Raw genomic sequence first — 27,879 nt, 5'->3', positions numbered from 1 at the left:
GATCTAATAATAACTGAACTGTGTTAGAAAGTTGTTCAGTTATTTCTTCAAGTAATTTTGAAGGATACAAAGCCTGGAGAATAAGAGTATTAAAAAGCTTGTTTTGGGCTTCCCTGGTGGCACAGTGGTTAAGAATCTGCCTGCCAATGCAGGGGACACGGGTTCGAGCTCTGGTCCGGGAAGATCCCACTTGCCGCGGAGCAGCTAAGCCCGTGCGCCACAACTACTGAGCCTGCACTCTAGAGCCCGCGAGCCACAACTACTGAGCCTGAGAGCCACAAATACTGAGGCCTGTGCGCCTAGAGCCCGTACTCCGCAACAAGAGAAGCCACCGCCATGAGAAGCCCGTGTACCACAACGAAGAGTAGCCCCCACTCACCGCAACTAGAGAAAGCCTGTGCACAGCAATGAAGACCCAATGCAGCCAAAAATAAAAATAAATAAATTTTTTTTAAAAAAGAAAAAAAGCTTATTTTACAATGTCTTCACAAAGAACTCTGATAATCGCCAGATAATCCAGACTCAGGATGCCCCAGATTGAGTCTTTTCATTAACAGATAATCTTGAGAAACAATGGACCGATTAAGAGCCCTTTGGATTTAATTACTGACCGCAGGAGTATCTGTAGCTACAAGGAACTAACAAAGAGCCCTGAACTGACCACCAGGACACGCGGGCCTTAGGCTCCTGCACTGGTAACTGCATGTGATGCTGCGGTTACCCGGGCTCAGAGTGAAAGTGCCTTTTACAACCCTGATGCTCTAACAAGGCAATTTGTGATTCTGTGACCATCCCCAACAAAGTCACATGGAGGGTCCCTGTGTACCCCATCACTGCGAAAAGCCCTAGGCCTGCTACGATGGTGTTCAATTTCATGAGGAAATAGCACATCTCAAGAAAAAGGATAGTACAGGTTAAGGCACCAGAGAAAAAGCTAGTGACGGTATAGAGCAACAATGTCCAGTAGATAAATGATGTGAGCCACAAGTACGAGCCATATAGGCAATGCTATATTTTCCAATAACCACATTTAAAAAACAACAAATAGTATGTCAAATACATCTCTATAAAACTGGGGGAAAGGGACTTCCCTGGCGGTCCAGTGGTTAAGACTCCACGCTTCCACTGCAGGGGGCGTGGGTTGGATCCCAAGTTGAGAACTAAGGTCCCACATGCCCTGCTGTGCAGCCAAAAACAAAACAAACAAACAAACAAACAACTTGGGGGGGAAAAAGAAGAAATAAATTTTATTCATTTGTGAAATTAATTCTACTAATGTAGCAAATATATAGGTGAAATATAGTATAGAGGGAAAATTAACTTTACTAATAAATTTTATTTAACCCAGTATATCCAAAATATATCTTGTTACTTTAAAATGAAGTGAATATAAGAATTATAAATGAACTATTTTACATTCTTTGTTTTGTATTAAGTCTTCAAAGTCCCTAGGTGTTTTACGGCACATCTCAATTTAAACTAGCCACGCAGGGCAAGTGGCTACCATATTAGACAGTGCAGGTTCAGAGAGTAACAGCAGATGAAGGGATGCTTAATATAGTGTGGGGTTGTTAGGGAAGGGGCTTGAACTAACCTTGAGAGCCTGCTAGGGTTTTAAGAAATGAGAGAGAAACAGGCAGAGGCGATCTCCTGAACACAGGTGTTCTGGGGTAAACCTGCTTGCCTGGTTGGAGAGACTGTGAGTGTGAGGGAAGGGTAGAAGGGTAGAGAGCCTTGGCATGGACTTGTCTGTAGTATTCAGTGCCTCCTTTGTACCTGATACCAAGTTTGGCCCTGGGCTGTAGAAGTGTAGGACACAGGCCCTTTGAGCAGATAAAGCAAATACACGGTACATGAGGAATGGTTGGGTGCTAAAGGGTGTGAGAGTGAATGCAGTGTGAGTTCTGAAGAAGGAAAGATCAGAGTGGTTGGAGAAGATGTCAAGACCAGTTTGGGAAGATGGAGTAGAGAGGAGTGAGAGAGGAGGAGAAACAACCAAGAGATATGGTATGAAGTGTGGGGCGGAGAGGCCTAAACTAGGCTGGTGGTCTCGGGCAAGGCAAGGAAGAGACAAATTTGAAGGATGATTAAAGGAAGAATAATGTGATGATGAGCAGGGTAATAGGAAATAAAGATGAAAGGGGAATGTACCCTTCCCAGCCATGCTCTTTATCTCATACACTCAATCCGCAAGTGACTGAAAGGCAGCTCAGTTCTGGACAGCAGAAGTGGGGGAGGCAGATAGTTAAGTGTATTTGTGCAGGGGAGGAGAACGAATTTCCTTCTAGGTTCCTGGCTGAGACCTATGTAATAAGGCAGATTAACAGGAGAAAAGCAAACAGGACTTTAATAACATGTATACCTCCTTGATGACACGGGAGAGACCCAGGAAAACAGTAACTGCTCCAGGTGGCGCTAGATACCACCTTCAATACCCGCTCCAGCTAAAAAGAAAAGAAGATGCTGGGGGAGAGGCATTATTGGAGGTGACCAGGAAAAGCACAGTGAACAAGGGTAAGGCTGTTATGCAGATCTAAGTCCTGTATTCTCCACTGATGAGTTTCTGGTGATTTAGTCATCCTCTTCCTGGTACAGAGAGGAAGACACCCTTACAAATGGAGATTTCCGCTGTAAATGTAAATTTCCCTTACAAACAGGTAACTTCCACTCTGTTACCAGAGCTTCTCCTGTGTCTGCTGTTTCTCAAAATAATCAGCTCAAAGTAATCCTTATGCTGAAGAGATGTATTTGGGGGTGGCATATTCGGCTCCCGTTCACCACCCCAAAATATGCCTCTTTGACATATAGATTATTTTGAGCCGATTATTTTGAGACACTGCAGACACAAGAGAAGCTCTGGAAACAGAGTATAAAATACCAGTTTTTTTGCAAGGTACGTTTACATTAGAAAGAGGGTCTGCACCAGGAGGAGAGCTATTACCAGAGATCACTTTTTCACCTGAGAGAACTTTCTTTAAAATTCGTTTAGGATATATTTCCTTTTCTCACCTTCCTGTGAAATTCCTTCCTCCCCCCGGAAGGCCCAGACCCGACCCAGTCCTTAGCTCATGATAGTATTTAAGCCACAACCGCCCACCTGCCTTTTGAGTCCCATATCTTTGTGGGGGCTCCAATCAGTAAGTAGGTATTTAATTTTTTTTCTCCTGTTAATCTGTCTTTGATTACGGGGAGGTCTCAGGTAAGGACCTAGAAGGTTGAGGGAAAATTATTTTTACTCTCCTACAGCGGCATATTGTGCTACCCTTCATATGCATATCATTATGACTACACCTGCGTAATAAATGTTGTGAGGGAAAAGATCAGAGGGCTATGATTTAAAAATAAGAAGAGAGAATCATATTATATGAGGGTAGTCAGAGAAAGTTTCACTGAGGAAGTGACAAGCCCAATATCTAAATATAATAGGAGCCAGCCCGAAACTCAATGGGGGGAAACTGACGTCTAAGGAGGAGGAGGAGGAGCAGGAACTGAGGGGCTCAGGCAGGAATGAGCTTTCCACATTTCAAAGGCTAAAAGAGACCCCTTCCTTGTACCCACTGCCCCAGGCTGGAGCCATAGGTGGTACAAGCCGAAGTAAATCAAAGCCAGGATCAGTCATGTAAACAAGAACTAAAGCTGAGCACATCCTCACTATGGAATCTAAAGGGACCGTGTGGCTCTCAGGGTGACATTAGTGACATCTTCCTAACGACAGTGTGACGTCGTGCCCTTAAACCATGGTTGACAGAATCACTCTCTCTGTTTATTTCGTTCTCCCCACACGAGAAGAAGCTGGAAACGCAGGCTCCGTTAGTCAGAACACGTCATCACCTTCTGACTTTGAGGGGAAGTCTGAGTAACCACCAAGAAATCATTATAATCAGTATTTTGTTGAACTGGAGGAAGAGGAAGGGAGGAGAGAAGAGAAACGTGAATTCATCTTTAGCAAAACGAGCCCTGGGCCAAAGCTGGCTTCACGAAGGGCTCCCTGGTGGGGGGATGGTCTGGGCTCCTAAAGGAGGAGGTGGGTGGGGGAAAGAAAACCTGGAAGCTGAACTTGTGAACCGAGGGGCATAAAAATTGACAGGAGGGCTTCCCTGGTGGCGCAGTGGTTGAGAGCCCGCCTGCCGATGCGGGGGACACGGGTTCGTGCCCCGGTCCGGGAGGATCCCACGTGCCGCGGAGCGGCTGGGCCCGTGAGCCGTGGCCGCTGAGCCTGCGCGTCCGGAGCCTGTGCTCCGCAAGGGGAGAGGCCGCAGCAGGGAGAGGCCCGCGTACCGCAAAAAAATAAATTAATGAAAAAAACTGACAGGAGTGTTATGACCATAAAAGAGCAGCTGAAGGAACGGGCCCAGTTTCCTTGGGCTGGTGTTTGTGTGGGTGAGAGAGTAGACTCTAGGCCATTTCCTGACTGAAGTGGGGGACGATTTGGGTGAAAGAGGGCACCGTCTTAGGGATGTGCTCCTTATTCCCTTCTCCCCTAGTCTCCTTACACCCGAGACCCGCACGCACGAGCTGGTTTTGAAGGGTGTGAATGCTCAAACCCTCAGCCTCGGTCTGAGCATCTCAGAGCGGACAGTGTTGTCAGGTGTCTTTGTGCCGGCGGGCAGCTTTAGGACTGAATCGTGGCTGTTCTCGGGGTTTCTGGAAGTTTGAGAGTATCAAGTTAAACATTAATCAGTACGGCTGATTCATTTTGTTGTGCAGTGGAGGCTAACACAACACTGTAAAGCAACCATACGCCAAGAAAAATTAATTTTAAAAAAGTTTAAAAATTAATCAAATACAGCTTTTTATCCCAACAATAGCATTTGGAGGATCACTACTCAAAGGGCATATACCCAGTAGGGCGCCACGGGGCGCCAAAAAAGGGAGGGAGCTATGGCTCCTCCCTGCAAGGAACGTGCATTCTAATCTGATAACAATATGACTATTGTACCAATTCATATGCATTTTTCATTTTCGCTTTCTGAAACAGAAAGTCCTCCTTCTCTAAAGCAAGTTCTTGTTGTTCAGAAGTTATTTTACACTAGGGGAGAAAACGCAAAACGTTGGGTTCAGACCTCTCTAGAGATGAGATGACCGCATTACATGAAAAGATTGAGCGGGGGGGAGGGGGGCAAAGGGAATGCCCTGAGTTTGCCTATTGCTTTTTGCTCTAGACCAAGACGTCTCAACCTTGGCATTAATGGTATTTGGGGCCGCGTACCTCTTTCCTGTGAAAGCCCAGCCTATATACGTAGGACGTGGAGCTGCATCCCCGGCCTCTACCCACTAGATGTCAGTAGCACCCTCCTCCAGTTTTGACCACCGAGGGTGTCTCCAGAGACTGCCAAATGTCCCCCGGGGTCAGAATCGCTCCCTCCTTTGAGAACCACTGGTCCAGAAACTGCCTTGCGGCGGCGCTCTGTGTCTATGCTGCTGGGGGCACTTGTGCCAAAACACCCAAGGTTAAGATGCTGCTTTGGGCAGCTCTCTCGGGAAGAGAACCGTCTCCTCTGGAAGAGGAAACCAGAGGCAAGCTTGTTTTCTAGGACGAGTGCAGTGCCAGTGAGCCTGCCGTGCACAGGGGGCTCTGACTGGGCAGCAGCTGCCTCGTCACTCTCTCAAATCTCAGCCTCATGCTCGGTGGTGGCGTGAGGTGCAGAGGGTCGTCGGTGATGATTTGTCTTGATTCGTGTTTTGTCCAGCCTTCCTGTTGGCCTTGGCTCTGCCCATCCGTGCCGATTCTGACGGCAGAGAGCTGGACCACCCGAATGATACGTGTGGGTTCTATCCATCATGTGTGCATAGCTCTTTCTTTGTTATAAGAAGTTTCCTGAGATTTATCAGGGACTTGCCACAAAGACCTAGCGCTCGACTCTTTGCTAGAAAAATCACCGTCAGTGATGTCATCGGCACCCGTGTGGGACAGAGTGTGCGTGTACACCTGAACATACAGTGTCATAGCTATTCGTGTGACAGGGCTCCAGGGACCTCCGCAATGCTTACATTCTACCCAGGCTTTGCAGGACGGCTGCCTAATCCTCACGGCTGGCTCACGTAAGAGGTGAACCCAGCATACACGCTTACATGGGACCATTGTCATCCCCCCCGGTGGGATTCCAGCTAGTGTCACCTCGAGGACAGCCCCCGATGTCCTCTCTCCTAGTGCACCCTCTCTGGGAGAGCGTGGACCTGGTCCCGGCGGGTGAGCGCCAGTCGCCCATCAACATCCGGTGGAGGGACAGTGTCTACGATCCTGGCTTAAAACCGCTCACCATCTCTTACGACGCGACCACCTGCCTCTGCGCCTGGAATAACGGGTACTCTTTCCTCGTGGAATTTGAAGACTCTGCAGATAACTCAGGTGAGAGCCAGACCTGTCTGTGGTCTCATCTGGAGTTAAAGGGACAGTTTCATGTCAGCACAGGCCACATCGTGAGGCCTCCACGGGAGCGGGGACCTCTTTTGTTAGCAGTGGCACGGGACTCCCTGGACTGACTTTAATAATGCATGGAAAAAGTCCCTTCTGGTTTTTATGAACGTTTTCTTCCAGTATAGGTAGTATTTTTTATTAGTGAACATATATATCTTTCTATATAGAGTCTATAAGTGATATAAAGATAGGCTATGAAATTAAATGTCTTCTAGAAGTTTCTTTTGCATATGTGTGTTGCATATGTACTAATTTTCTCTGCTTGCTGACTTTACAAGACACTTTTATTTGGATAGTAATATTATTTAATCAGATTTAACTGATGAGATTACAATACTTTTGAGATGCGCAGAAAGCACACTAATGTGTGCATGAGGTTATATAGTCTTAACTAGTTAAGACCAGTGGTATGTAAGAAAAATGGAAACGTGTGTTCTGTTAATTTTGTTAAACAATGTTACCTAGTTTAAAAGAAACACAGTTTAAGAGATTTTTAAATTCAAATATTATATTGGTTTTGTATCTTTGTTTTAGCCTACCCAGATATAAACTAATCTAATGATTTCAAAGTTTACCTGAAACTTTTAGTGTCTATTGAAAATAGAATGTGATGAATTCTGTGCAGGTTTCTTTTTTCTTTTTTCAAACGAATTTGATAGTATCAAATTGTCCTAATTTGTCTGAAGTAATTGTTATTTGAAATAATGTATCTTAAGGAATGGTTCTCAATCAGTGGCAATTTTGCTACCCCTCCCTACCCAGGGACTGGCGAAACTTGGCAACATCTATAGGCCTTTTTGGTTGTCACACTGGGGGCGGGGTCGTCGGTCTGGCATCTGTAGGTCGAGACCAGGAACTCTGCTAAAGATCCTACAATACAATGGACAGCATTCACGTAGAGTTATCCAGCTTCAAATATCAATAGAGCTGAGATTGAGAAACTTGAATTCCTCTCAGGAAGTTGAAGAAATGCATCCATGAAAGTGTTAATGAATGAAGTTAAAGGTATATAAATAGAAGTGTTCACTCCTGTATTTATCCTGGGTCTAGGATTCTCAACCGTATTTTGGTTTTCTTTGCATTTTGCTAGTGATGCTCTGATACTTAGGTATGGCCCTCTGGCCCAACTGCAAACAGACTGCTCCTCCAATGGGATTCCCCTCTCTCTGGTCCTCTGCCCTCTGACACACCTCTCTGCTGTGATTCAGTAAGTGTTCAAGTCTGCCCTTAAGGGCTTAGGTTTCTCTATATCCCCCATCTTCCTCCTTCTCCTCCATGGTATGACATGCCCCCCAAACCCTGAACATCTTACTGTCACTTCTCAAACTAAACTTACTTTTTCCTCCCAGATTCATCAGTATCTATTTACATTGTGTATAAGGATTTCAGAAATCTTCCAAACAGCAAGCTAAATTCCTGTTTTCCAGATGGCCATCTTGCACTATGGTGAGCTCTACTCGGCTCCCTTTTGAGCTCTACCATTACTCCTGCCAGAACTAGAAGAACGGGCAGACCCAGTCTATTAGAACACCAACTCTTATTCGTTTACTCTGCATGTGCGGCAGTCCTCTTGATTAATGAGTCTCAGTCCCATCTCGGTCCCTGGCAACATTTTTTCCTTCCTTCTGAGGATCCTAAACAATGGTCAGCCTTCTAATTTCTTTGACAGTCTAGGGACTATCTGTTGCCAATATTTTGATCGAGTTGCAAATCTTGGCAAGTTATTTAATGGGTTTCTTAACCAAGTGAGTTAATCCCCAAGATCATTCAAGGCAAATAGCTTTTTGTTTGATTTTTCAGTCATTTTTTTTCTTTTGAATAATAGATTCAAGAATTCTTATCCACCCATTTGCCTGGGCAATCTCATTTGGAAAATGAGTGACCAACATTTTCCTCATAATTGTTCTTTAGCTACCTCCAAACACAACTAACTAAATCATTCCTTGATCTTACCTTCCCTAGATAAGTCAGTCACACTATTTTTACAAAATATTCAAGAAAAATTGTACAGATGTTGCTAATTCTCCACTTATTTTGTCAGGAAGGACCAAATAAACAGCCCTTTTTCATTATGCTTTAATAATTATTTTAGGATACCATTAGTCTTTAATAAGTACCTAACTTTCTCTCTCTCTCTCTTTTTCCACGTTTCAGTGACTGCCTCCTATTTCCTGCTTATTCTTCACTGCTATTTCTCCATGCTGCTGCAAAATAATCAATAGCATTCAAAGAGGAAGAAAGTAAATGAACATTAAAAAATAAAGAAAAAGGAAAAGAAGTACATCCTAGTAATGGAGAAAGGCAAGAAACAATTCTAATTCTAGAAAGTAAAGGGTCTAATAAATATCAATGTCTCTAAATTTCAAAAAAAGTAGGAAATGATGCTACAGTGTGCTTTACAAAGACCTGGGGATAAAGCATACAAGGAAAGGGGCTGGGGAAAGTATGTGACAAAAACAAAACATACCAAACCTTATGGGATGCAGTTAAAGCAGTGTCTAGAGAGAAATTTATAGATGAAAATGCCTATGTTGGATTACAGAACAGAAATCAAAAGGTGGTTTTTGGGAAGGATCAATAAAATGGACAAACCTTTAGCTAGGTGGACCAACAGAACAAAAGAGAGAGAAGACTCAAATTACTAAAATCAGGAATGAAAGAGGGGCCATCACAACCCACTTTACAGAAAAGGAGAGGATAATAAGAGAAGGGGTGTGAGCATCTCATACCACTGCCCTCTGCTGGGTACTGTTTTGTCATTTGGCTCCCTGAATAGGACACAGTTATTGACTTTAATGAGTGCATGTGATGGATACAAAATATTGTGAGAAAGGGCACTAAATTATGCTTGGGCTGAGTCCTATGGATGATCCCTGTAAATTATCACCTCCTCTGAAATCAATCTCATCGACAATGTCACTAGGCATTAAAGAGAAGAGTCCCACTGTTCTCCTAAAGGTGCAGCCTGCCCCCCACCTTGTTCCACTTACTTCACACTTTTTTTTTTTTTTTTTGCGGTACGCGGGCCTCTCACTGCTGTGGCCTCTCCCCTTGCGGAGCGCAGGCTCCGGATGCGCAGGCGCAGCGGCCACGGCTCACGGGCCCAGCCGCTCCGCGGCACGTGGGATCTTCCCGGACCGGGGCACGAACCCGCCTCCCCTGCATCGGCAGGCGGACTCCCAACCGCTGCGCCACCAGGGAAGCCCTTACTTTACACTTTTAAAGGGCATCACCTCTGACCCTAGTAAGAATGCCCTCACAAATATTTTAAGTTATTCCCTATTTTTGGTCCTACATTTACTTTTTTTGGAAAAGAACAATGTAATGATTTTTAGTAAATTTACAGTGTGGTGCAACTATCGCTACAATCCAATTTTAGAACTTTTCCATCACCCCAAGTTTCCCACCCATTTCCTGCATTTGCTTTCATTTGCATAGGTCCTGAGTACTACCTTTCCCTTCATCAGCCCTTTCTCTGCTAGCTCCTTTGCCTCCACATTCAAGGCAACAGAAGACAGTGAACATTACATAGATCGCTTACTAGAAGCCTGACTCTATGCTAGGTGTTTTATATTTATCTAATTTTTTCCAAGCTTTTCTCATCCTAAAGCACAGAAAGAACAAAATATCAGTGACCTCAAATAAATAAGTATATATTTATTTGATATAGCTTATGACTGATCTGCTTTCTAGTTCACTGTCTCCCTTCAATACCCTGTTTCTTGCCAACTGTACTTCCGCCCCTCATCCATGCATCTGCCCTGCCATCCCACCCTTTTCCTCGCTCTTGCTGAATTTACCATTATGTTTCAATTAACAAACCCAACAGACAGTTTACAGTGCATTTCTTTAGTTCCTGGTTTCAAGGAGGATCCACTAAATGCCAGGCATTATGCCCAGTGTTCAGAACAGAAAGAGGAAGAAGGGTCTACGGCCATACCACCCTGAACATGCCCGATCTCGTCTGATCTCAGAAGCTAAGTAGGGTCGGGCCTGGTTAGTGTCTGGATGGGAAAGAGGAGGAAGGGATGGTCCCTGCCTTTAAGGAGCTTATAGTGTGGTGGGGAGGCAGACCCTGGAAAAGATGATGCTAATGAAGAGGGCTACGTGCTGTGAGAGAAGTGGGGTCTAGTGGGAGAAGGCTTCCTGACAGAGGTGACACCCGGGTGCTCCGTGTGGAGGTGAAGGCGTGAGGCAGTGTGATGCTCGTATTAGGTGTTACTCTGTGTAAAGTGCATGAAGGAAGTAGCAGACAAGGAAGTCCTGAGATGGGCAAGAGCCGATTCACAGAGTTCTGCAGACCACACTCAGAGACTCGGAATCTGGGCACAGCTTAGCTGGGTCCTCTTGCTCTGGGTCTCTCACTGGGCTGTGATCAAGGTGTCAGCTGTGGTTGGGGTCTTATCTCAAGGCTCCTCTGGCAAAGGATCCTCTTCTAAACTCACTCAAGTGCCTGTTGGCAGGTTCAGTTTCTCCCAGGGCCTCAGTTCCTTGCTCACTGTTGACCAGGGGCCACCCTCATTTCCTTGCCAAGTGGGCCTCTGCAGAGGGCAGCTCACAACATGACCACTGGCTTCATAAGAGCAAATAAGCAAGAAGAGTCAGAGAGGGCAAGCAAGATGGAAAGCGGTGTGTTCTTGTAACCTAATCTTTAAAGTGACATCCCATCACTTTTGCCCTTAGATGCAAGTCACAAGGTCCAGTTCACACTCAGGGCAGGGGAGTACACAAGGGTGTGAGTACCAGGAGACTGGGGATCACTGGGAGTCATCTTAGAAACTGCCAACCCTCCTGACTAACGACACAAAGCCAGTTAATTCAAACTGAAGTCCCTTTCCTGCAAAATGCATGCTCTTAACCACATCATACAGGAGACTACGTCCCTGTCTCCCCTCTCCCCCATACAATTCATACAGGTATAGTGCCCAGCATATATAGAGCTGTGATGATTTTTCTAGCTAGCAAGAGCCCAAGTCAGATGCCTGGTATCTAACATCTCTCCCAGGGGTCACAGACACAGATGTACCTACAGTGCTGGAGAAGTAATGAGAATAGGCCAGGCTGCGAGCGTCTAAGAGAAATGGCAGCGGTAGCCACTGTGAAGAACTGGCGGGACCATCTAAAGGGGCAGCCATTTCTCCCATCCAGCCTCCTGTCACCTGGTGGAGGCCTGTGCTCAACATGGGCAGGGCATCTCATTAAGTTGGGAATGTGGATTTTTATGTGAAATCAGCCAGCTTTAAATGTTGGCAATGAACTGAAAAATGTGTTCAGTATTGTGTGGGTGAATCAAAACACACCTGAAGGCCAGTTCTGCCCCCCACCCTTGCAGCCACGCAGAGGTGACATCTCCTCTCGGCTTTGCTCATCATCTTTGGAGGAGACGCACAGTAAGTGTCCAGGAAATGTTGCCAGTGTTTTTCTGGGGATAGGAGGGAAATGCTGGCCCTCTCCTCTGCCCTGGTCACTTAACTTGGGACCAGAACTTCAATTTCATTCCAACAGATTATATTGAACATTTGCCAAAGTCATGCTCACAATATGGAGCTGGCATAGAAAAATAAGAATTTTTTGGAAGATATTTTATGTTTATTTCACTACACTTTCGTACCATCCTCCTATTCATGTAGTGAATCATGTGGCACTATTCTCTGCACTTCCCTTGCCCCTCAAAGAAAAGTAGTCATTGGTATCTTTGCTCACCTCTTACAAAACTTACTTCAAAAAAGGAAATGATGTAAAATATTTATGAAAGCTGGTAAGATATACAGTAGACCACTGCATGACATATACAATGTATTTGGACCTCAGGATGACTGTACTCAACATTTGCATACATAAAATTCAACTAATGAGGCAATAATCTCTAAAATCATTAAGACGGATGAGATGGAAGGTTTTCGTGCTGTTGTATGGTTTAACCATGGACAGACATCGCCAGGGTCTGATCACATGGCAGAAATGAGGACCCAACATGCTTTAACAAATTCAAGCAAAAAAAAAAAAAAAAGTAGCACAACCCAAAGCCTGAGGAAGGGTGACTTTCAAAACTCGTATATGAGTATTTCCCCTATCATGTATTGACTTCACTAGTTCCAGAAAACTCTAGTCTAAACAAAAGGTATTTATTATTCAGCACAGGGAGACCAGTGGTAAAGTGTGTGGGTGACTCACATTGTTCACTCTGTCTAAAGGGAGATGGGTGATAATTTTTGACTTGCAAATTTCCTTTTCCATTTCAATGTAAGGAAAAGAAACGCTAGTATCTTCAAAAATTAAAAGCAAAGTATCGGTGCATAAAAAAGAGAGTATCTTTTGTACCCATATTTCAGTTTTATGAGATTGGGTTGGATAAATATGCTGAGAGAAATTTGCATTTTATTGTGCATAAAAAACACTGGGCACAGTAAATATAGAACATAAAACTAAGGCAAGAATTGGCCTTTAACAATCGTATGCAGCTTGGAATGTAGTTAAATCTTGGTGTCATTCAGAGTGCAGGTCTCGCCCTTACACATGTATTAAGTGTGTGGAAATCAAGTTTATAAACACTGGTATATGATACAGTGTGCTCCATTTAAGACAGTTCATATAGAAGATCCACCCACAGATTCTACCTTTCTCCCACATTCCTCCATGACATGAAAAACTGTCCCCTGAATTGTTGGATGTGCCATTTCAGTGATCAAGGGAGGACCCCTGGAACACAACTACCGATTAAAGCAGTTCCATTTTCACTGGGGGGCCGTTGATGCCTGGGGCTCCGAGCATACTGTGGACAGCAAATGTTACCCAGCAGAGGTAAGTTGAGAAGTGTGGGAACAGTGACAACAGTGGAGCATAGGGGATAGTTCTGAGTTTCTAGTTCTAAGAAATTATCGGGAAGAATCAGGTAATTCCTATAAATGCTATGTAGCTCTCTTGGGGGCATATTTGATTATTCCCAGTTTATACATGTAAAAATGATAACTGCCCTCATTTCAAATAACATAGCAGAAATCAACCTTAAGATCCTGAAACGGAATTCTTCCAGAATTCTAAGCTAGGCTCAAGTGATAGCCTAAAGAAATAATCCAGGCAACAGTGCAGGGCCACCAGGCCAAATGAACCCAAGTGAGAAATGGTGGGAGCCTAAATGAAGGCGGTGGCAATACAAATAGAGAAAAAGAGCACGATTTAACAAGCATTTTTTAAAAAGTTAATTAACTTACTTTTTGCTGTGTTGGGTCTTCGTTGCTACGCACGGGCTTTCTCTAGTTGCGGCGAGCGGGGGCTACTCTTTGTTGCGGTGCACGGGCTTCTCATTGCGGTGGCTTCTCTTGTTGCGGAGCATGGGCTCTAGGCAAGCGGGCTTCAGTAGTTGTGGCTCACGGGCTCTAGAGCACAGGCTCAGTAGTTGTGGCTCACGGGCCCAGTTGCTCCGCGGCATGTGGGATCTTCCCAGACCAGGGCTCAAACCCGTGTCCCTTGCATTGGCAGGCAGATTCTTAACCACTTCCCTGTGCCACCAGGGAAGTCCCTAACAAGCAGTTTTGACAAGCATCTTTGAAATAAAAGCAACAGGACCTGGAGGCAGGGTCCTCTTCAGGAGAGGAGAGGCAGAAGTTAAACATGACCTTGAGGGTGTTACTTGGGAGGCTAGGTGAGGATTCATGAATGATGGGCAAGGAATGATTTGTAGGGAAATAAAAGGAGCCAAAGGAAATAGAATTTTTTCTTCACAACTTTCCCCCTAATTTAGTTTTAAATGTTACCTTAAAAAGAAACACATTTTAAGTGGTTATCCCTTGAACAAATTTGTCTTCAACTCCTAGTTCGCATCGGGAGAATCTATTTCTCTCAATATAAACATCTCTCCTTTAGATGCAAATGGATTTTGGATATGAGTGTTTCAGGCAAATCAGGATGGGAATGGACAAATGTTGCTCCCTCACTGAAATGTTATTCACTTGGAGATATACACATATATATGTATATAAAATTTTCTCCCCCAAATAAATCCCTCTACTCCAAAGTAGTATTAATTACTGCTCCTGCATATATTTCTTCCCGTTCTTTAATTCTATCTCGTTTTGCACCAGACTATCATGTGCTTTTCTCAGTGGCTTTATTTTTGGTGAGGAAGCACAGTAAAATATCATATGTGAATAAGGCTGTCTGTTTTGGAGCAATCCTACATGGTCATGTGTAAAACCATCTTTTAATGGTGTTTCAGCTGCACTTGGTGCATTGGAATGCAGTCAAATTCGAAAAATTTGAGGATGCAGCACTGGAAGAAAATGGTTTGGCTGTGATAGGAGTATTTTTAAAGGTAAAAAAAAAATCTTACTAGCTTTAAGTGATGTGTTGTATCCTAGGATGAAAAGATACATACAACACTGCAATTTTAAGTTCTAAGAATATTGAGACAATGTTTAAAATACAAGATTGTTACGAATACATTTCAAATGGTACAGAAATGCACAGTCCAACAGAGCAGTCACAAGCCACATGTGGCAACTGAGCACTTGAAATATGACTCCTAAAAACAGAAAAGAAATGTGGCTACTTTGTGGAACAATTTTTAATTTTAATTAATTTAAATATTAATTGAAGAACTGCTGCTTAAATGGAGCAGGACACCTTCACCTGCAGGCACGCTGACCCTGTCAGCAAACAGCCTGCTCATTTGTTCTGTCTAATTGAATTCAGTGATGCTTAATACATTCTAAATTACCAGTTTAATTGTAGCTTAAGTACTGTGGTTGGTTTGTTTTTATAAAATCACCAGGTGGTTAATTTTAATTCATTCTGTTGTAATTTCAAAAGTGAGATGTCAATTGTTTTTAATATTTTCTCATTTATTGTTCTTTAGCTAGGCAAACATCATAAAGAGCTACAGAAATTGGTGGATATTGTGCCATCAATTAAGCACAAGGTAATTTTTTTTCCTAAATCACTTGAAATATAGTTTATGTCTCAATCTCAGAGCGGAGACACTAACAAGGCAGTGTGAATTGGGAAAAGGTAATTCGCCTCATTGTAATTCAGGCTCTCTTTGAAAGCTGCCCCTTAAGACAACTTGCCACTTATGACGCTTGTGTTGAGAGAGCTCCCGGCCCTGGGACACTTTGCAGAGGACAGAAGTGATCCTGTTGGTGGGCACAGACAGCTCTGGTTTGGCTGCCAAGCCACTGAGCACTCAGGAACTCAGGAACATAACGAGCCCCCTCCTCTGCTCCCGACCCCTGCCCCTTCTCAGTCCTGTGCAAACACTCCGGGCAGCCTTCTGGGCTCTAGCTACCCTCCCGTAGGCAGGGGGCAGAGAAAAGTCTGACAGAAACTTGGCTTGTCCAGCTTTACAGAACAATTACCCACATCCTTCAGGGTGGGTACCTCTGTCCAGACGTCCAGGTTAATTGTTCAACATTCAGAATCCCAGAGGGGCTGCTCTCTGGAAGTCTGTCTTCCCTCCCCTCCCTGCCTCTGTCTCCACCCTGCCCTCCCTCTCTATCTCCCTCCTTTTCCTCCTCCCTCCTCCCTCCTCCACTCCCACCCCACCCCCATCTCCTTTCCTCTCTCTCTCTCCCTATTCCCCTCTGTCCCTCTCTCTGTCCAGGATCCTGTCTCCTCCTAATTTGCACTGCATTTTAGAAAGGTGAATTCTATTAGTCTCTTGAAAAGGAAAAGCCTCCTTGTTTATGCACCAGCTACCACATAATGCCTCCCAGAGTTCAGAGGAGACCACGTGCTATAAGCTCACTAGAACGGAGGGAGAAAGTGGTTTTTGCTGCATTCCCGCTGAGGACTATCAGAAATACACGGTTAACTGCAGGAGCAAAGCGTGGGCATGAGTCTATCCTAAGGTGCCCAGAGGTACCTGCAGCTCATCTGGACCGCTGTTGGTCCTCAGACACCCCTAGGATCATCAACATATCATCTAATTCTTGAGTGGTTTTCAGCATAAAATGATAACCCGATGACCCCTTCTCTTGGCCAGGACATGCTTGTGGAATTTGGGTCATTCGACCCTTCCTGTCTGATGCCTACCTGCCCAGATTACTGGACCTACTCAGGGTCCCTGACTACCCCGCCACTCTCCGAGTCTGTCACTTGGATCATTAAGAAGCAGCCCATAGAGGTTGATCATGATCAGGTATGTTCTTTCCACATTTCTATGTAAGGAAATTCTAGTCTGCCCCTTTAAAACAAGGCTGGGCTCAAACTTTGGCATCAGTTTTTTAACATCTTGTAATGCTCATACATTTTTATTAAAATGTGCTAACATCTTGTGTTAATTTGGATATGAATTAGGAAATGCTTCAAATTAACTAGAGAGAAGAGGTAAAACTTAGGAAACATAAGCTTTTTACTTCCATATTTGACAATAACATGTTTTATGCATTGTGTATTTTATATATAAATACGAATCTCTATATAAACAAGACCCTTTTAAAAGGAAGAATGAAGGCTGAAAATGGATGTGCTCCAACCCTTTAAAATCTTTAGGGGAATTTTGGTATGGTACCTCAGGATAAAAGCAAAACCCAACAATGTCTGTCCAGAAATTGTAAGTCAGTTGTTTTGACCCTGGAGTCTATTTTTTCCTTAGCAACAAAGTGGTGATTACTATGTTAATATACATATTCTATTTAATTCATAACATAACTGAACTGCAATAATATTTGCTTATGCTTGCTTTATGGGATTTTAATTAATCACAAAGCATTTTCGCAAGAACAAAAGGTTCCAGAACCCTTTTTATGAAGCCAGGAAAACTGACACCAACACCCACCAAAGATCAGACCAAAAAAAAAAAAAAAAAAAGTTCAGACTGGTATGTCTGAAGGATATATTTTTTAAAAAGCTAAAACAGGGACTTCCCGGGCAGCCCAGTGGTTAAGACTCCACACTCCCAATACAGGGGGCACGGATTCGATCCCTGGTCGGGGAACTAAGATCCCGAATACTGCATGGCATGGCCAAAAAAAAAGCTAAGATAATATTTTAGAAACAGAAGCCAGCAGTACGTTAAAAGAAATATATGCTTTGTGAGAACCTACTGTATAGCATAGGGAACTCTACTTAATGCTCTGTGGTGACCTAAATGGGAAGGAAATCCAAAAAAGAGGGGATATATGTACACATATGGCTGATTCACATTGCTATATAGCAGAAACTGACACAGCAGTGTAAGGCAACTATACTTCAATTAAAAAAAAAAAAAAAAAAAGGGACTTCCCTGGTGGTCCAGTGGTAAGACTCCACACTCCTAATGCAGGGGGCCCAGGTTCAATCCCTGGTCAGGGAACTAGATCCTGCATGCATGCCTCAACTAAGAGTTCGCACACTGCAACTAAGAGTCCACATGCTGCAAATGAAAACAAAGATCCTGCATGCCACAACTAAGACAGCACAGCCAAAAATAAATAATAAATTTTTAAAAAAAGAAATATATATTTTGTCCAAGTAGTAGTTATTCCAATAATGCAAGGATGGTTCAATATTACGAATGACATTAATTCATCATATCAGTGAATCTAAATATATTTAAAAAATAATCATTTCCATAGATTCTTAAAAAGCACTAGCAAAATTCAACATTCAGTTTTTTAAAAAATTTTCAATAAAATAGGAATGTATGGAGACTTCCCTAACTTGATAAAAGAGACTGATCTCAGTTCTAAAATATATAGTATGCTTAATATGGAAAAGAATATTACTATGTTAAATTTTAACTGGTTATATTTTGGAAGTAGTCAATATAATTAGACCAGAAAAGAGAAAATAAATTAGAGAAACAATAAAAAGAACTACTGCAGGGCTTCCCTGGTGGTGCAGTGGTTGAGAGTCCGCCTGCCAATGCAGTGGACACGGGTTCGTGCCCCGGTCCGGGAAGATCCCACATGCTGTGGAGTGAGAGGCCCGCGTACCGCAAAAAAAAAAAAAAAAGAACTACTGCAAAGATAATTCAGTAATTAGTGGAGTACAATATTAATTCCTAGAAATCAGTACACTGGACATGTATAAATCACAATCAGTTAAAAGATATAATGGAGGACTTCCCTGGTGGTGCAGTGGTTAAGAATCTGCCTGCCAATGCAGGGGACACGGGTTCAAGCCCTGGTCCAGGACAATCCCACATGCCACAGAGTAACTAATCCCGAGCGCCACAACTACCGAGCCTGCGCTCCAGATCCTGCGAGCCACAGCTACTGAAGCCCGCGAGCCACAGCTACTGAAGCCTGCGTGCCTAGAGCCCGTGCTCCACAACAAGAGAAGCCACTGCAATGAGAAGCCTGTGCACAGCAACAAAGAGTAGCCCTCGCTCGCTGCAGCTAGAGAAAGCCCGTGTGCAGCAACAAAGACCCAATGCAGGGGCTTCCTGGTGGCACAGTGTTTGAGAGTCCACCTGCCAATGCAGGGGACACAGGTTCGAGCCCTGGGCTGGGAGGATCCCACATGCCGTGGAGCAACTGGGCCCGTGGGCCACAACTACTGAGCCTGTGCATCTGGAGCCCGTGCTCCGCAACAAGAGAGGCCGCAATAGTGAGAGGCCCGCGCACCGCGATGAAGAGTGGCCCCCGCTTGCCACAACTAGAGAAAGCCCTCGCACAGAAACAAAGACCCAACGCAGCCAAAATAAATAAATAAAATTAATAAACTCCTACCCTCCCCCCAAAAAAGACCCAATGAAGCCCCAAATAATAAGTAAATAAAATAAATAAATTTTTAAAAAAGATATAATGGAAGCAAGAATGCTATTTATAATGGAAAAAAATACAAAATACCTTGGAATCAGCTTAACAAGAAAACTTAAAACATTTGTGAAGGACACAAAAGACTTGAGTTGATAAAATTCATTCCATGTTATTGAATAGGAAGACATCATAGACACCTTTGATGTCAATTCTCCTTAAGTTGTTACTGGCCATGAATTGTTTATTCTTTATAAATTTGATGTAATCCCGATAAATATACCAATAGGATTTATTTAATATAAATTTATTTTAAAAATTTTTTAAAAATTTTTGGCTGCATTGGGTCTTTGTTGCTGCATGCAGTCTTTCTCTAGTTGTGGCAAATGGGGGCTACTCTTCATTGTGGTGTGTGGTCTTCTCCTTGCGATGACTTCTCTTGTTGCAGAGCATGGGCTCTAGGTACGTGGGCTTCAGTAGTTGTGGCACGCGGGCTCAGTAGCTGTGGCTTGCGGGCTCTAGAGCACAGGCTCAGTAGTTGTGGCGCACGGGCTTAGTTGCTCCACGGCATGTGGGATCTTCCCGGACCAGGGCTTGAACCTGTGTCCCCTGCATTGGCAGGCGGATTCTTAACCACTGCACCACCAGGGAAGCCCATACCAATAGGATTTAAAAATAGATATGCTACTTGTAACCTCATGTGGAAAAAGAACAGTATAAATAAAGAGCCAGGGAAAACTGTGAAAGAGAAAATGAAAGATGATTAAATCAACCAAGTTATAAAGGCTCAATAGTTAAACAGTGCTGTACTGGTACACAAATAAAGAGATCAATCACAGGATGAAAACTGTAGATTCAGAAATATGTCCAAGTACATATGAGAATTTAGTTTATGATAAAGGTTGCATCTCAGCCCAGTTAAAGGGAAAGATGAGATTATTCAGTAAGAGCAATGGGGGCAATCGAGCAGACATTTGGGTGTGAAAAGTTGGATTGACCATTCAAACCTTACACAGAATATATTCCAGACATATTAAATGTTAAAAATACTGCCATAAAAGTACTAGGATAAGCATAGGAAAATCTTTTCATACGTCCAAATGGAGGAAGCTTTTCTAACCATATATCAAAACCAGAAGTCACAGAGATAGCAACTGGTAAGGTAGAGTACATAATTTTTTTAAAAATTCTGTGTCATGAAAACCACCATAAACAAATGACAGAATACAGAGTTTGCTCATAAGCCTGGGCTTGGTGGCCTATACATTTATTCTGCTACTATCCTTCATATTTAAAAATTGACATAACACTGAAAAATAAATAAATTAAATAAATGAATCAGAGGGTCAGTGGCCCATGTGAGGACTTTTCAAATGAAATTTCAACACAGAAAATTCAGTAAGAAAAAAATGTTAGCTGTCATCAATAATCCTAGTTACCTACAATCTTAACCCCTAAGTGTTAATCATTGTTTGGATAAATCCTTCTGGTCTTTTACTTATACAGATACACATAAATCCTTCTGTTCTTTCATCTATATAAATATATACAATTTTTTGAACAAAATGGAATCATCCTGCACATGCCATTTTGTTGCCCTTTTCACTCAGTGATGTGTGGAACATCTTATAGATAATAAATATTATCTTCAATATCATTTTTAATGGCTATATACTGGCCCATTTTATAGCGCTAATGAAATATATCATTGATACTTGGGCTATTTCTAATATTTTGCAATTAGCCAAATAAAAATAAACCTGAACTACTCAGACACGTTCCTAATTAATGAGGGTATATGTGTGATTTGCAAGTACGGTCACTGTGTTTGGTGCTTGTCCCTGGTCTACTTGGCCTGAAGTCTTTAATCCAAACAAATCTTCCCATGCTTGCCTGCTGTGCCCTAGGCTGTCCTCTCTGTAGCTACAGTGTGCCTGATTGAGTGAGGAAAAATGCTACAAAGAGCTTTTCCAGATGGCTTGAAGTCAAGTGTTCTATGACATGGTTGCTCAGAAAGCCAAGGGGCTACTGATTGATGCTATTACCACACTGGAAAACAAGCCTTTGATTTGGGATCACTCCTTTTATACTAAGCTGCACTGTTCAGTACCTTACCCACAAGACACATGTGGGCATTTAAATTTAAGTATAAATACATTTAAATGGAAGCTAAATTGAAAATTTAGTTCTTGGTCACAATGGCCACATTTCAAGCGCTCAGCAGCCAGCCGTATGTGGCTTGTGGCTACTGTAATCAACACTGCATAGGACCTTTCCTCCACCCCGGAGAGTTCTACTGGACAGTGCCGGCAGGACACGCCCCACTGCCTGTTAGGACCTCCACCTGCATTGCCTTGTCCGCAACGCCCAGGTGCGGTGAGCAATCAAGGCTACGTTGTTTATGTTAAGGATTCTGTTAAATTTTGAAAAAACAAAACATTTTCAGCACTGTTACTATATGCATCAAGCCTTTTATTTATTATCCTGTAGCCTGGCTATGTTGCCCATTTGAAGATGAGGTTTCTGAGAACCAAAGATGAAGTAACTTGGATTTGGCACATGGCTAATACATGGGGGACAGGGCCTGTGACCACCAGTCTGGATCCCAAGTGCCCCACTGGCTTCACCACCTCCTGCTACTCTCCTCACACAACATTTTATTCCCTGTCCAGCAGTGAAGGGATTCCTGCCCAGAAGTAAATTCTCCTTCTGTATCCAATTTTAGACGAATGTTTCAAGGTAGTAAAAATGAAAGTAATTTATTCATGAAGTAAAGCTGTTTTTCTATTGAAATTATTTATGCTTCCTGTTTCTGTTTCTAGCTTGAGCAATTTCGGACCCTGCTCTTCACTTCTGAGGGGGAGAAAGAGAAAAGAATGGTGGACAACTTCCGCCCCCTTCAGCCCCTAATGAACCGCACTGTCCGCTCATCCTTCCCTCACGACTATGTGCTGAACATACAAGCAAAACCCAAGTCGTCTACCACCCAAGTGACCCCCTTAGACGCCATTATCTAGGTGGTATCTTGCTTAAATATATACTAGTCCTTTAAAAATTGCTAACTAGACTCTTATAAATGCCTGCATTTAATAATTATGGATGTGCCTTTCTTGGTATGGCAGCACTCCTTAGTCTTTGAGGAAAGCTCTTTGGTAAACAAAAACTTACTTTTATTGATAATGATGTTTATCACTGAAGTACCAGCAAGAGACACAAATTTCTCTTATAGCAACCTGCTGGTAATTGTAATGTCTTTTTATGTGTGACATTTTTGAGCTGTCTTTTTATTGATATGTTTATCAACTAGTGGTTCTACAGAGTTATAAGTAGGGATGATAATCAAAATATTTAACAACTGGTAAGGCACAGACACTGACCATCCAGAATGCAGGCTTTTCAGAAACAGACACAGGACCCAGATTGGTACTTCTTGGCTGAACATTGGCTATGGTTTTAGGAATATTTTATTTTAAAACATGAATGTGTATTCTTTTATAAGGCCTTCTCAATGGGTATATCTGCCTCAATTTTCACTTGTCATTACTAGTACAGGATATGATTACTTACTATCAATTTATAATATAGAAAAAATATTTTGTGAGCTTCCCTGGCAGCGCAGTGGTTAAGAATCCACCTGCCGAGGCAGGGGACACGGGTTCGAGCCCTGCTCCGGGAAGATCCCACATGCTGAGGAGCAACTAAGCCTGTGCGCCACAACTACTGAGCCTGCACTCTAGAGCCCGTGAGCGACAGCTACCGAGCCCGCGTGCCACAACTACTGAAGCCCGCCCGCCTAGGGCCCGTGCTCCGCAACAAGAGAAGACACCACAACGAGAAGCCCGCGCATCGCAACGAAGAGTGGCCCCCTGCTTGCCACAACTAGAGAAAACCCGCGCACAGCAACAAAGACCCAACGCAGCCAAAAATAAATAAAAATAAATTTATCTTAAAAAGAAGAAAAAATATTTTGTAATCCTAAAAACACAAGGGTTTACTTATATCCGGAAATCCTTTGGCATTTCTGAAAGTCAGATGTTTTACTTAAAGGCTTGATCATATAGAAAGCATATGCAGAGGGGCTTCCCTGGTGGCGCAGTGGTTGAGAATCCGCCTGCCGATGCAGGGGACACGGGTTCGTGCCCCAGTCCGGGAAGATCCCACATGCCGCGGAGCAGCTGGGCCCTTGAGCCATGGCCGCTGAGCCTGCGCGTCTGGAGCCTGTGCTCCGCAACAGGAAAGGCCACAACAGTGAGAGGTCCGCGTACCACAAAAACCAAAAAAAAAAAAAAAAGAAAAAGAAAGCATATGCAGAATATTTTAAAGAAAAAGCTTTAAGTGCCTAGAACTTAAAATTCTTTCATGATCCATTTACAGAAATACTTTTCAAAAGGCTAGTAATATAATAGCCTATGGTTTCTAGTATTATTTTGAATTGTTTGTACATTGTTTCATAGAATACAATAATATTTTCCACAATGACAGAACTATCTTGACTTCCCTTTAAAACTATCTGAACTTTATTTTATTTCATTAGTTGAGGTTCTGTGCAAGGCAGGTGATCAACATAAATCTCCTAATTTATACAGTGGTTTAGAAGACTTTTGCAGGGACTTCCCTTGTGGTCCAGTGGGTAAGACTCCACGCTCCCAGTGCAGGGCACCTGGGTTTGACCCCTGTTCAGGGAACTAGATCCCACATGCATGCTGCAACTAAGAGTTCGCATGCCGCAGCTAAGAAGCCGCATGCCGCAACTAAGACCTGGTGCAGCCAAAATAAAATAAAAACATTTAGAAGACTTTTGCTATAATAATAGGGAGAGAGAAACCTGTCAAATAGGCTAAAACCTAGATAATTCTACATATTCTGAGGAATCCATGCCACTGTTGCCCTTGCTTGTAAATACGTGGAATGTTTTTGTTTGTTTGTTTGTTTTTGTGGTACGCGGGCCTCTCACTGTTGTGGCCTCTCCCATTGCGGAGCACAGGCTCCGGACACGCAGGCTCAGCGGCCATGGCTCACGGGCCCAGCCACTCCACGGCACGTGGGAATCCTCCCGGACCGGGGCACGAACCCGCGTCCCCTGCATTGGCAGGCGGACTCCCAACCACTGCGCCACCAGGGAAGCCCCCCGTGGAATGTTTTTAATTGCCCATGCCTGTGTTCAAATTCAATACTGCATTTACTAGTATATTTCTTTCATTAGTATTTTAGTCATCCGATCTGCAAGATAAGGTTGGATGAATATACTTAACACTACTGAACTATACACTGAAAAAGGTTAAGATGGTAAATTTTATTTTAATGTGTATTTTACCACAATTAAAAATAACTAATAAATTCAGTAGGGAAAAAAAAATAGGGTTGGGGTTGTATGTGTAAGTTTGGGGGCATATCTCTGCTCTTAAAAAAGGAAGGGGGTAAAGGCATTGCTTCTAGACTGCATGCCTTCTCTGGAAAAGGGAAGTATATATGCTCTAGGAAATGAATAAAATCCTTTAAAAGATTAATATGGGGAAAAAGTTATGTTAACTTTATATATTTTATCTGTTTTAAACCATAGTTATCTTTAAAAGGTAAACACGGGCTTCCCTGGTGGCGCAGTGGTTGAGAATCCGCCTGCCGATGCAGGGGATATGGGTTCGTGCCCCGGTCTGGGAAGATCCCACATGCCGCGGAGCGGCTGGGCCCGTGAGCCATGGCCGCTGAGCCTGCGCGTCCGGAGCCTGTGCCCCGCAACGGGAGAGGCCACAACAGTGAGAGGCCCGCGTACCACAAAAAAAAAAAAAAAAAAAAAAAAAAAAAGGTAAACACACAAGATATGCATTTTTCAGGGCACACAGGCTTCCCTCCTAGGTCTCTTGCAAATTCTTAATGCAAAATTCAATTGCAGTGAGTCTTCCAAATTGACTCACAGAATGCCTGACTTGCCCTTCTATCTCAGAGATACAGAGGATGTATTCATAGGGTGTGTCCCTGTTGGCCACCCCTGATCAACTTACATCTGGTGTTCTGTATAGTTATTAACAGCACCCTCTTTCACTCTCAACCATGTCCTGCTTTGCATGACAAATTCTTGGTCACCTTCTCTGCAGAGGTTATGGAAACTGCCTTGGGGACGTGGTTTCTTCCACACCTTGGTCAGATGACCCCCAAGGGGGTGATGTAAGTTCCCTGGCTACTGATACACCCTCAGGGGAAACTTTTCATGTCTTTTCTGCCCCCCAAAAGTGTTTTACTTGTGCCTTCCTAGACATGAAGGGGGAAAATGGGCTTGAGGGCTGTCAAAAGGCTTGAGGAAGAATTCTGTACTAAAATTGCCGCTTATCTTCATTAGATAATATAATAAAACCCTTTCTTTACAATATTAATATTTGTTTAATGACTTTTTCTTCCTATTAGTTTTTTTGAGCATGTAAGGTATCTATACAATTAGCGGGACAACATGAGATCAGAAAGTGACTGGAAAACTCACGAGGGATTTACTAGAGAGGCAGGAATGGAAAGATCCACCCACTGCTCCTCAACTCACCAGTTTCTATGGAACCAGTGCACAATCTGCTGACATCACCAGTAGGGCAAGCTTCTAGCCCCTTTCTCCTTTCCCAGGGCTACATGGGTTAGGGTGAGGTTGGCTATTCTAAAACCAGGCATCCACCTCAAAAAAGTTTAGGAAGATGTCTTTCCCTTGCTCACTTTGAGGACACATTCTTTTGGCACAGTATTAGCAAAAATATAGCATTTTAATCACTTTAGGTATTTTTCTGTTCACTAGAAGACTCAACTTTTGATAACTATTCTACTTAATGTTTTATTGTCTTTTTAATTCAACTTTAAGTTCTTTCATGCAAAGTTTTATTGATCAAAATGGTTACAGTTCAATTAAGCAAATAGGCTCAATTTGACCATGTAATTAGTACATATTAACAATACTGGCTACTTTACATGTAAATAGTAATGCATTCTTGTTGTTAGGAACTGAATGTTTGTATCCCCCCAAAGTTCCTGCGTTGAAATGTAACCCGCAATGTGATGCTATCAGAAGGTGGGGCCTTTGGGATGTGACTAGGTCATAAGTTGGAGCGCTCATGATGGGGTTAGTGCCCTTATAAAAGAGACCACACAGAGCTCTCTCAGCCCTTCCACGATGTGAGGACACAGAGAGAAGATTGGCATCTATGAATTAGTAAGGAAGTACTCACCAGACACTGCATCTGCCACCTGCCAGCACCTTAATCGTGGACTTCCCAGCCTCTAGAAATGTGAGAAATAAATTCCTGTTATTTATAAGCCATCCAGTCTATGGTATATTGTTACGGCAGCCCAAACAGACTAAGACACTTGTCCCTGTATACATTTCGATCCCTGCTTATCAAATTCAACCTACTCTTCAAAAATGGTACTTTGGTTTGGGTTCTAGGTGGGGATATCAACTCTGCCACCATTCCAGCAGTTGTGTCGCTTTGAGCTTATCACTAGACAAAAGAATCAATAAGAGTATTAACTGAATGAAGAATAACTTTATTCACTAATAACTGAATAAGAATTGATTAAGAATTGAATAAAGAATAACTAGCACTGGATAGTTCCCTGCTCCAAAGAAAACTTTTAATCAGTTGCACAAATATAGATTTGCATGCATTTTCATATTAATATGCATTTATAAGTATCTTACCTTGCTATTTTAAGTGATAACTGTAATCTAGAAACTATATAAGGCCTTTGGCATAGCAATGAGTATTGGAGAGGACTTGAGACCCCACTGTATGTCCTTGAATAAATCTGGTGATTAATACTGAAATTAATGGTAGGTGAGAAATGAAATGTTCTTTCCTCAGAATTTCTGCATTGACCATTCAGTGAGTCCTAGTACCATTGTCCTACTAGAGCAAGAAAAAAAACAAATTAATTGAAAGAGTTCCAACCTGGCATTCAGAGAGTAGACATTTCTTGCTCTCCCTTTATGCTTGCAATAAATGAAAAATACATTTATGGATCATTCTTTGGTCACTTTATAATAACTAAGACTCATATTTAGGGACTTCCCTGGTGGTCCAGTGGTTAAGACTCCGCACTCCCACTGCAGGGGACACGGGTTTGATCCCTGGTCCGAGAACTAAGATCCAGCATGCCGCAGCCAGAAAAAACAAAAACAAAACCCTCATATTTAGTAACAGCATTATCTATTACATCATTTATATGAGTAAAATATTTTCTTTAACTTTTTAAGAACAATCAGCTATTTTCTACTGACAAAATAAGACAAAAATTTAGGTCTTTTCCCATAGAGAGGGGATAAACCAAAACATACATATTTGAGAATAAGTAGACATTGTATTTCAAGCACCAAGAAAAATAGAAAATACATGTTACGTTGCAAAATAAAGATAAATTTGTTCTACTTATCAGAATATCATAGTAGAATGTATCTTTGCATTACATTTTTACATACCTTAGTTTTATCTTATGATTTATGGAATTCAAATGATGGTAACTGTAGTTTGGAAATGGAATTGGCTTTTAGAGTAACTTCTGTAATGAAATTAACTTGAGCAATTTAAGCTTATTCATGAAAATGAATGCAGCGGTTAACTGTTGAAGATAAATATTTAACTCCTATAAAAGGAGATTTGCATTCATTTCTAAGTCATAATAGAATAAAATTGAAATCTGTATCCTTTTTTCATTAGAAGTGTCTTCCTAGAAGACATTCTTAGTTATTCTGACATGAAAGTCTGGTCTGATTCATAAGAAATGTTACAGCAACCCAAACACTGATGCTTTCAG

General features: G+C 42.7%; 1 protein-coding gene, 1 long non-coding RNA gene and 1 other non-coding gene across 4 annotated transcripts in view; all 3 read left to right on the top strand.

Moving 5' to 3' along the window:
• CA5B (carbonic anhydrase 5B) overlaps positions 1-24,010 on the top strand; it is a 37,582-nt gene extending 13,572 nt beyond the window's left edge. For both annotated transcript variants that reach the window (XM_067024171.1, XM_059050876.2), the window contains 6 exons: positions 6,152-6,349; positions 13,101-13,219; positions 14,634-14,729; positions 15,273-15,335; positions 16,398-16,553; positions 21,918-24,010. In XM_067024171.1, the coding sequence (XP_066880272.1) occupies positions 6,152-6,349; positions 13,101-13,219; positions 14,634-14,729; positions 15,273-15,335; positions 16,398-16,553; positions 21,918-22,112 (827 nt within the window). In that variant the 3' untranslated portion in view covers positions 22,113-24,010. The remainder of the gene's footprint in view (positions 1-6,151; positions 6,350-13,100; positions 13,220-14,633; positions 14,730-15,272; positions 15,336-16,397; positions 16,554-21,917) is intronic.
• On the top strand, positions 17,637-17,708 carry TRNAR-CCU (transfer RNA arginine (anticodon CCU)). The gene has a single exon. It is a non-coding gene; the product is annotated as a tRNA-Arg (tRNA).
• A 235-nt stretch (positions 24,011-24,245) lies between the features above and the next one.
• On the top strand, positions 24,246-25,463 carry LOC136793397 (uncharacterized). Its single transcript, XR_010838583.1, has 2 exons — positions 24,246-24,668; positions 24,899-25,463. It is a non-coding gene; the product is annotated as an uncharacterized lncRNA (long non-coding RNA).
• Positions 25,464-27,879: the final 2,416 nt, after the last annotated feature.

The sequence above is a fragment of the Kogia breviceps genome, chromosome X, assembly GCF_026419965.1.
Source record: "Kogia breviceps isolate mKogBre1 chromosome X, mKogBre1 haplotype 1, whole genome shotgun sequence".
Classification (NCBI taxonomy): domain Eukaryota; kingdom Metazoa; phylum Chordata; class Mammalia; order Artiodactyla; family Physeteridae; genus Kogia; species Kogia breviceps.
The sequence above is the reverse complement of the archived record's forward strand: the minus strand, read 5'-3'. Positions and strand labels throughout refer to the sequence as shown.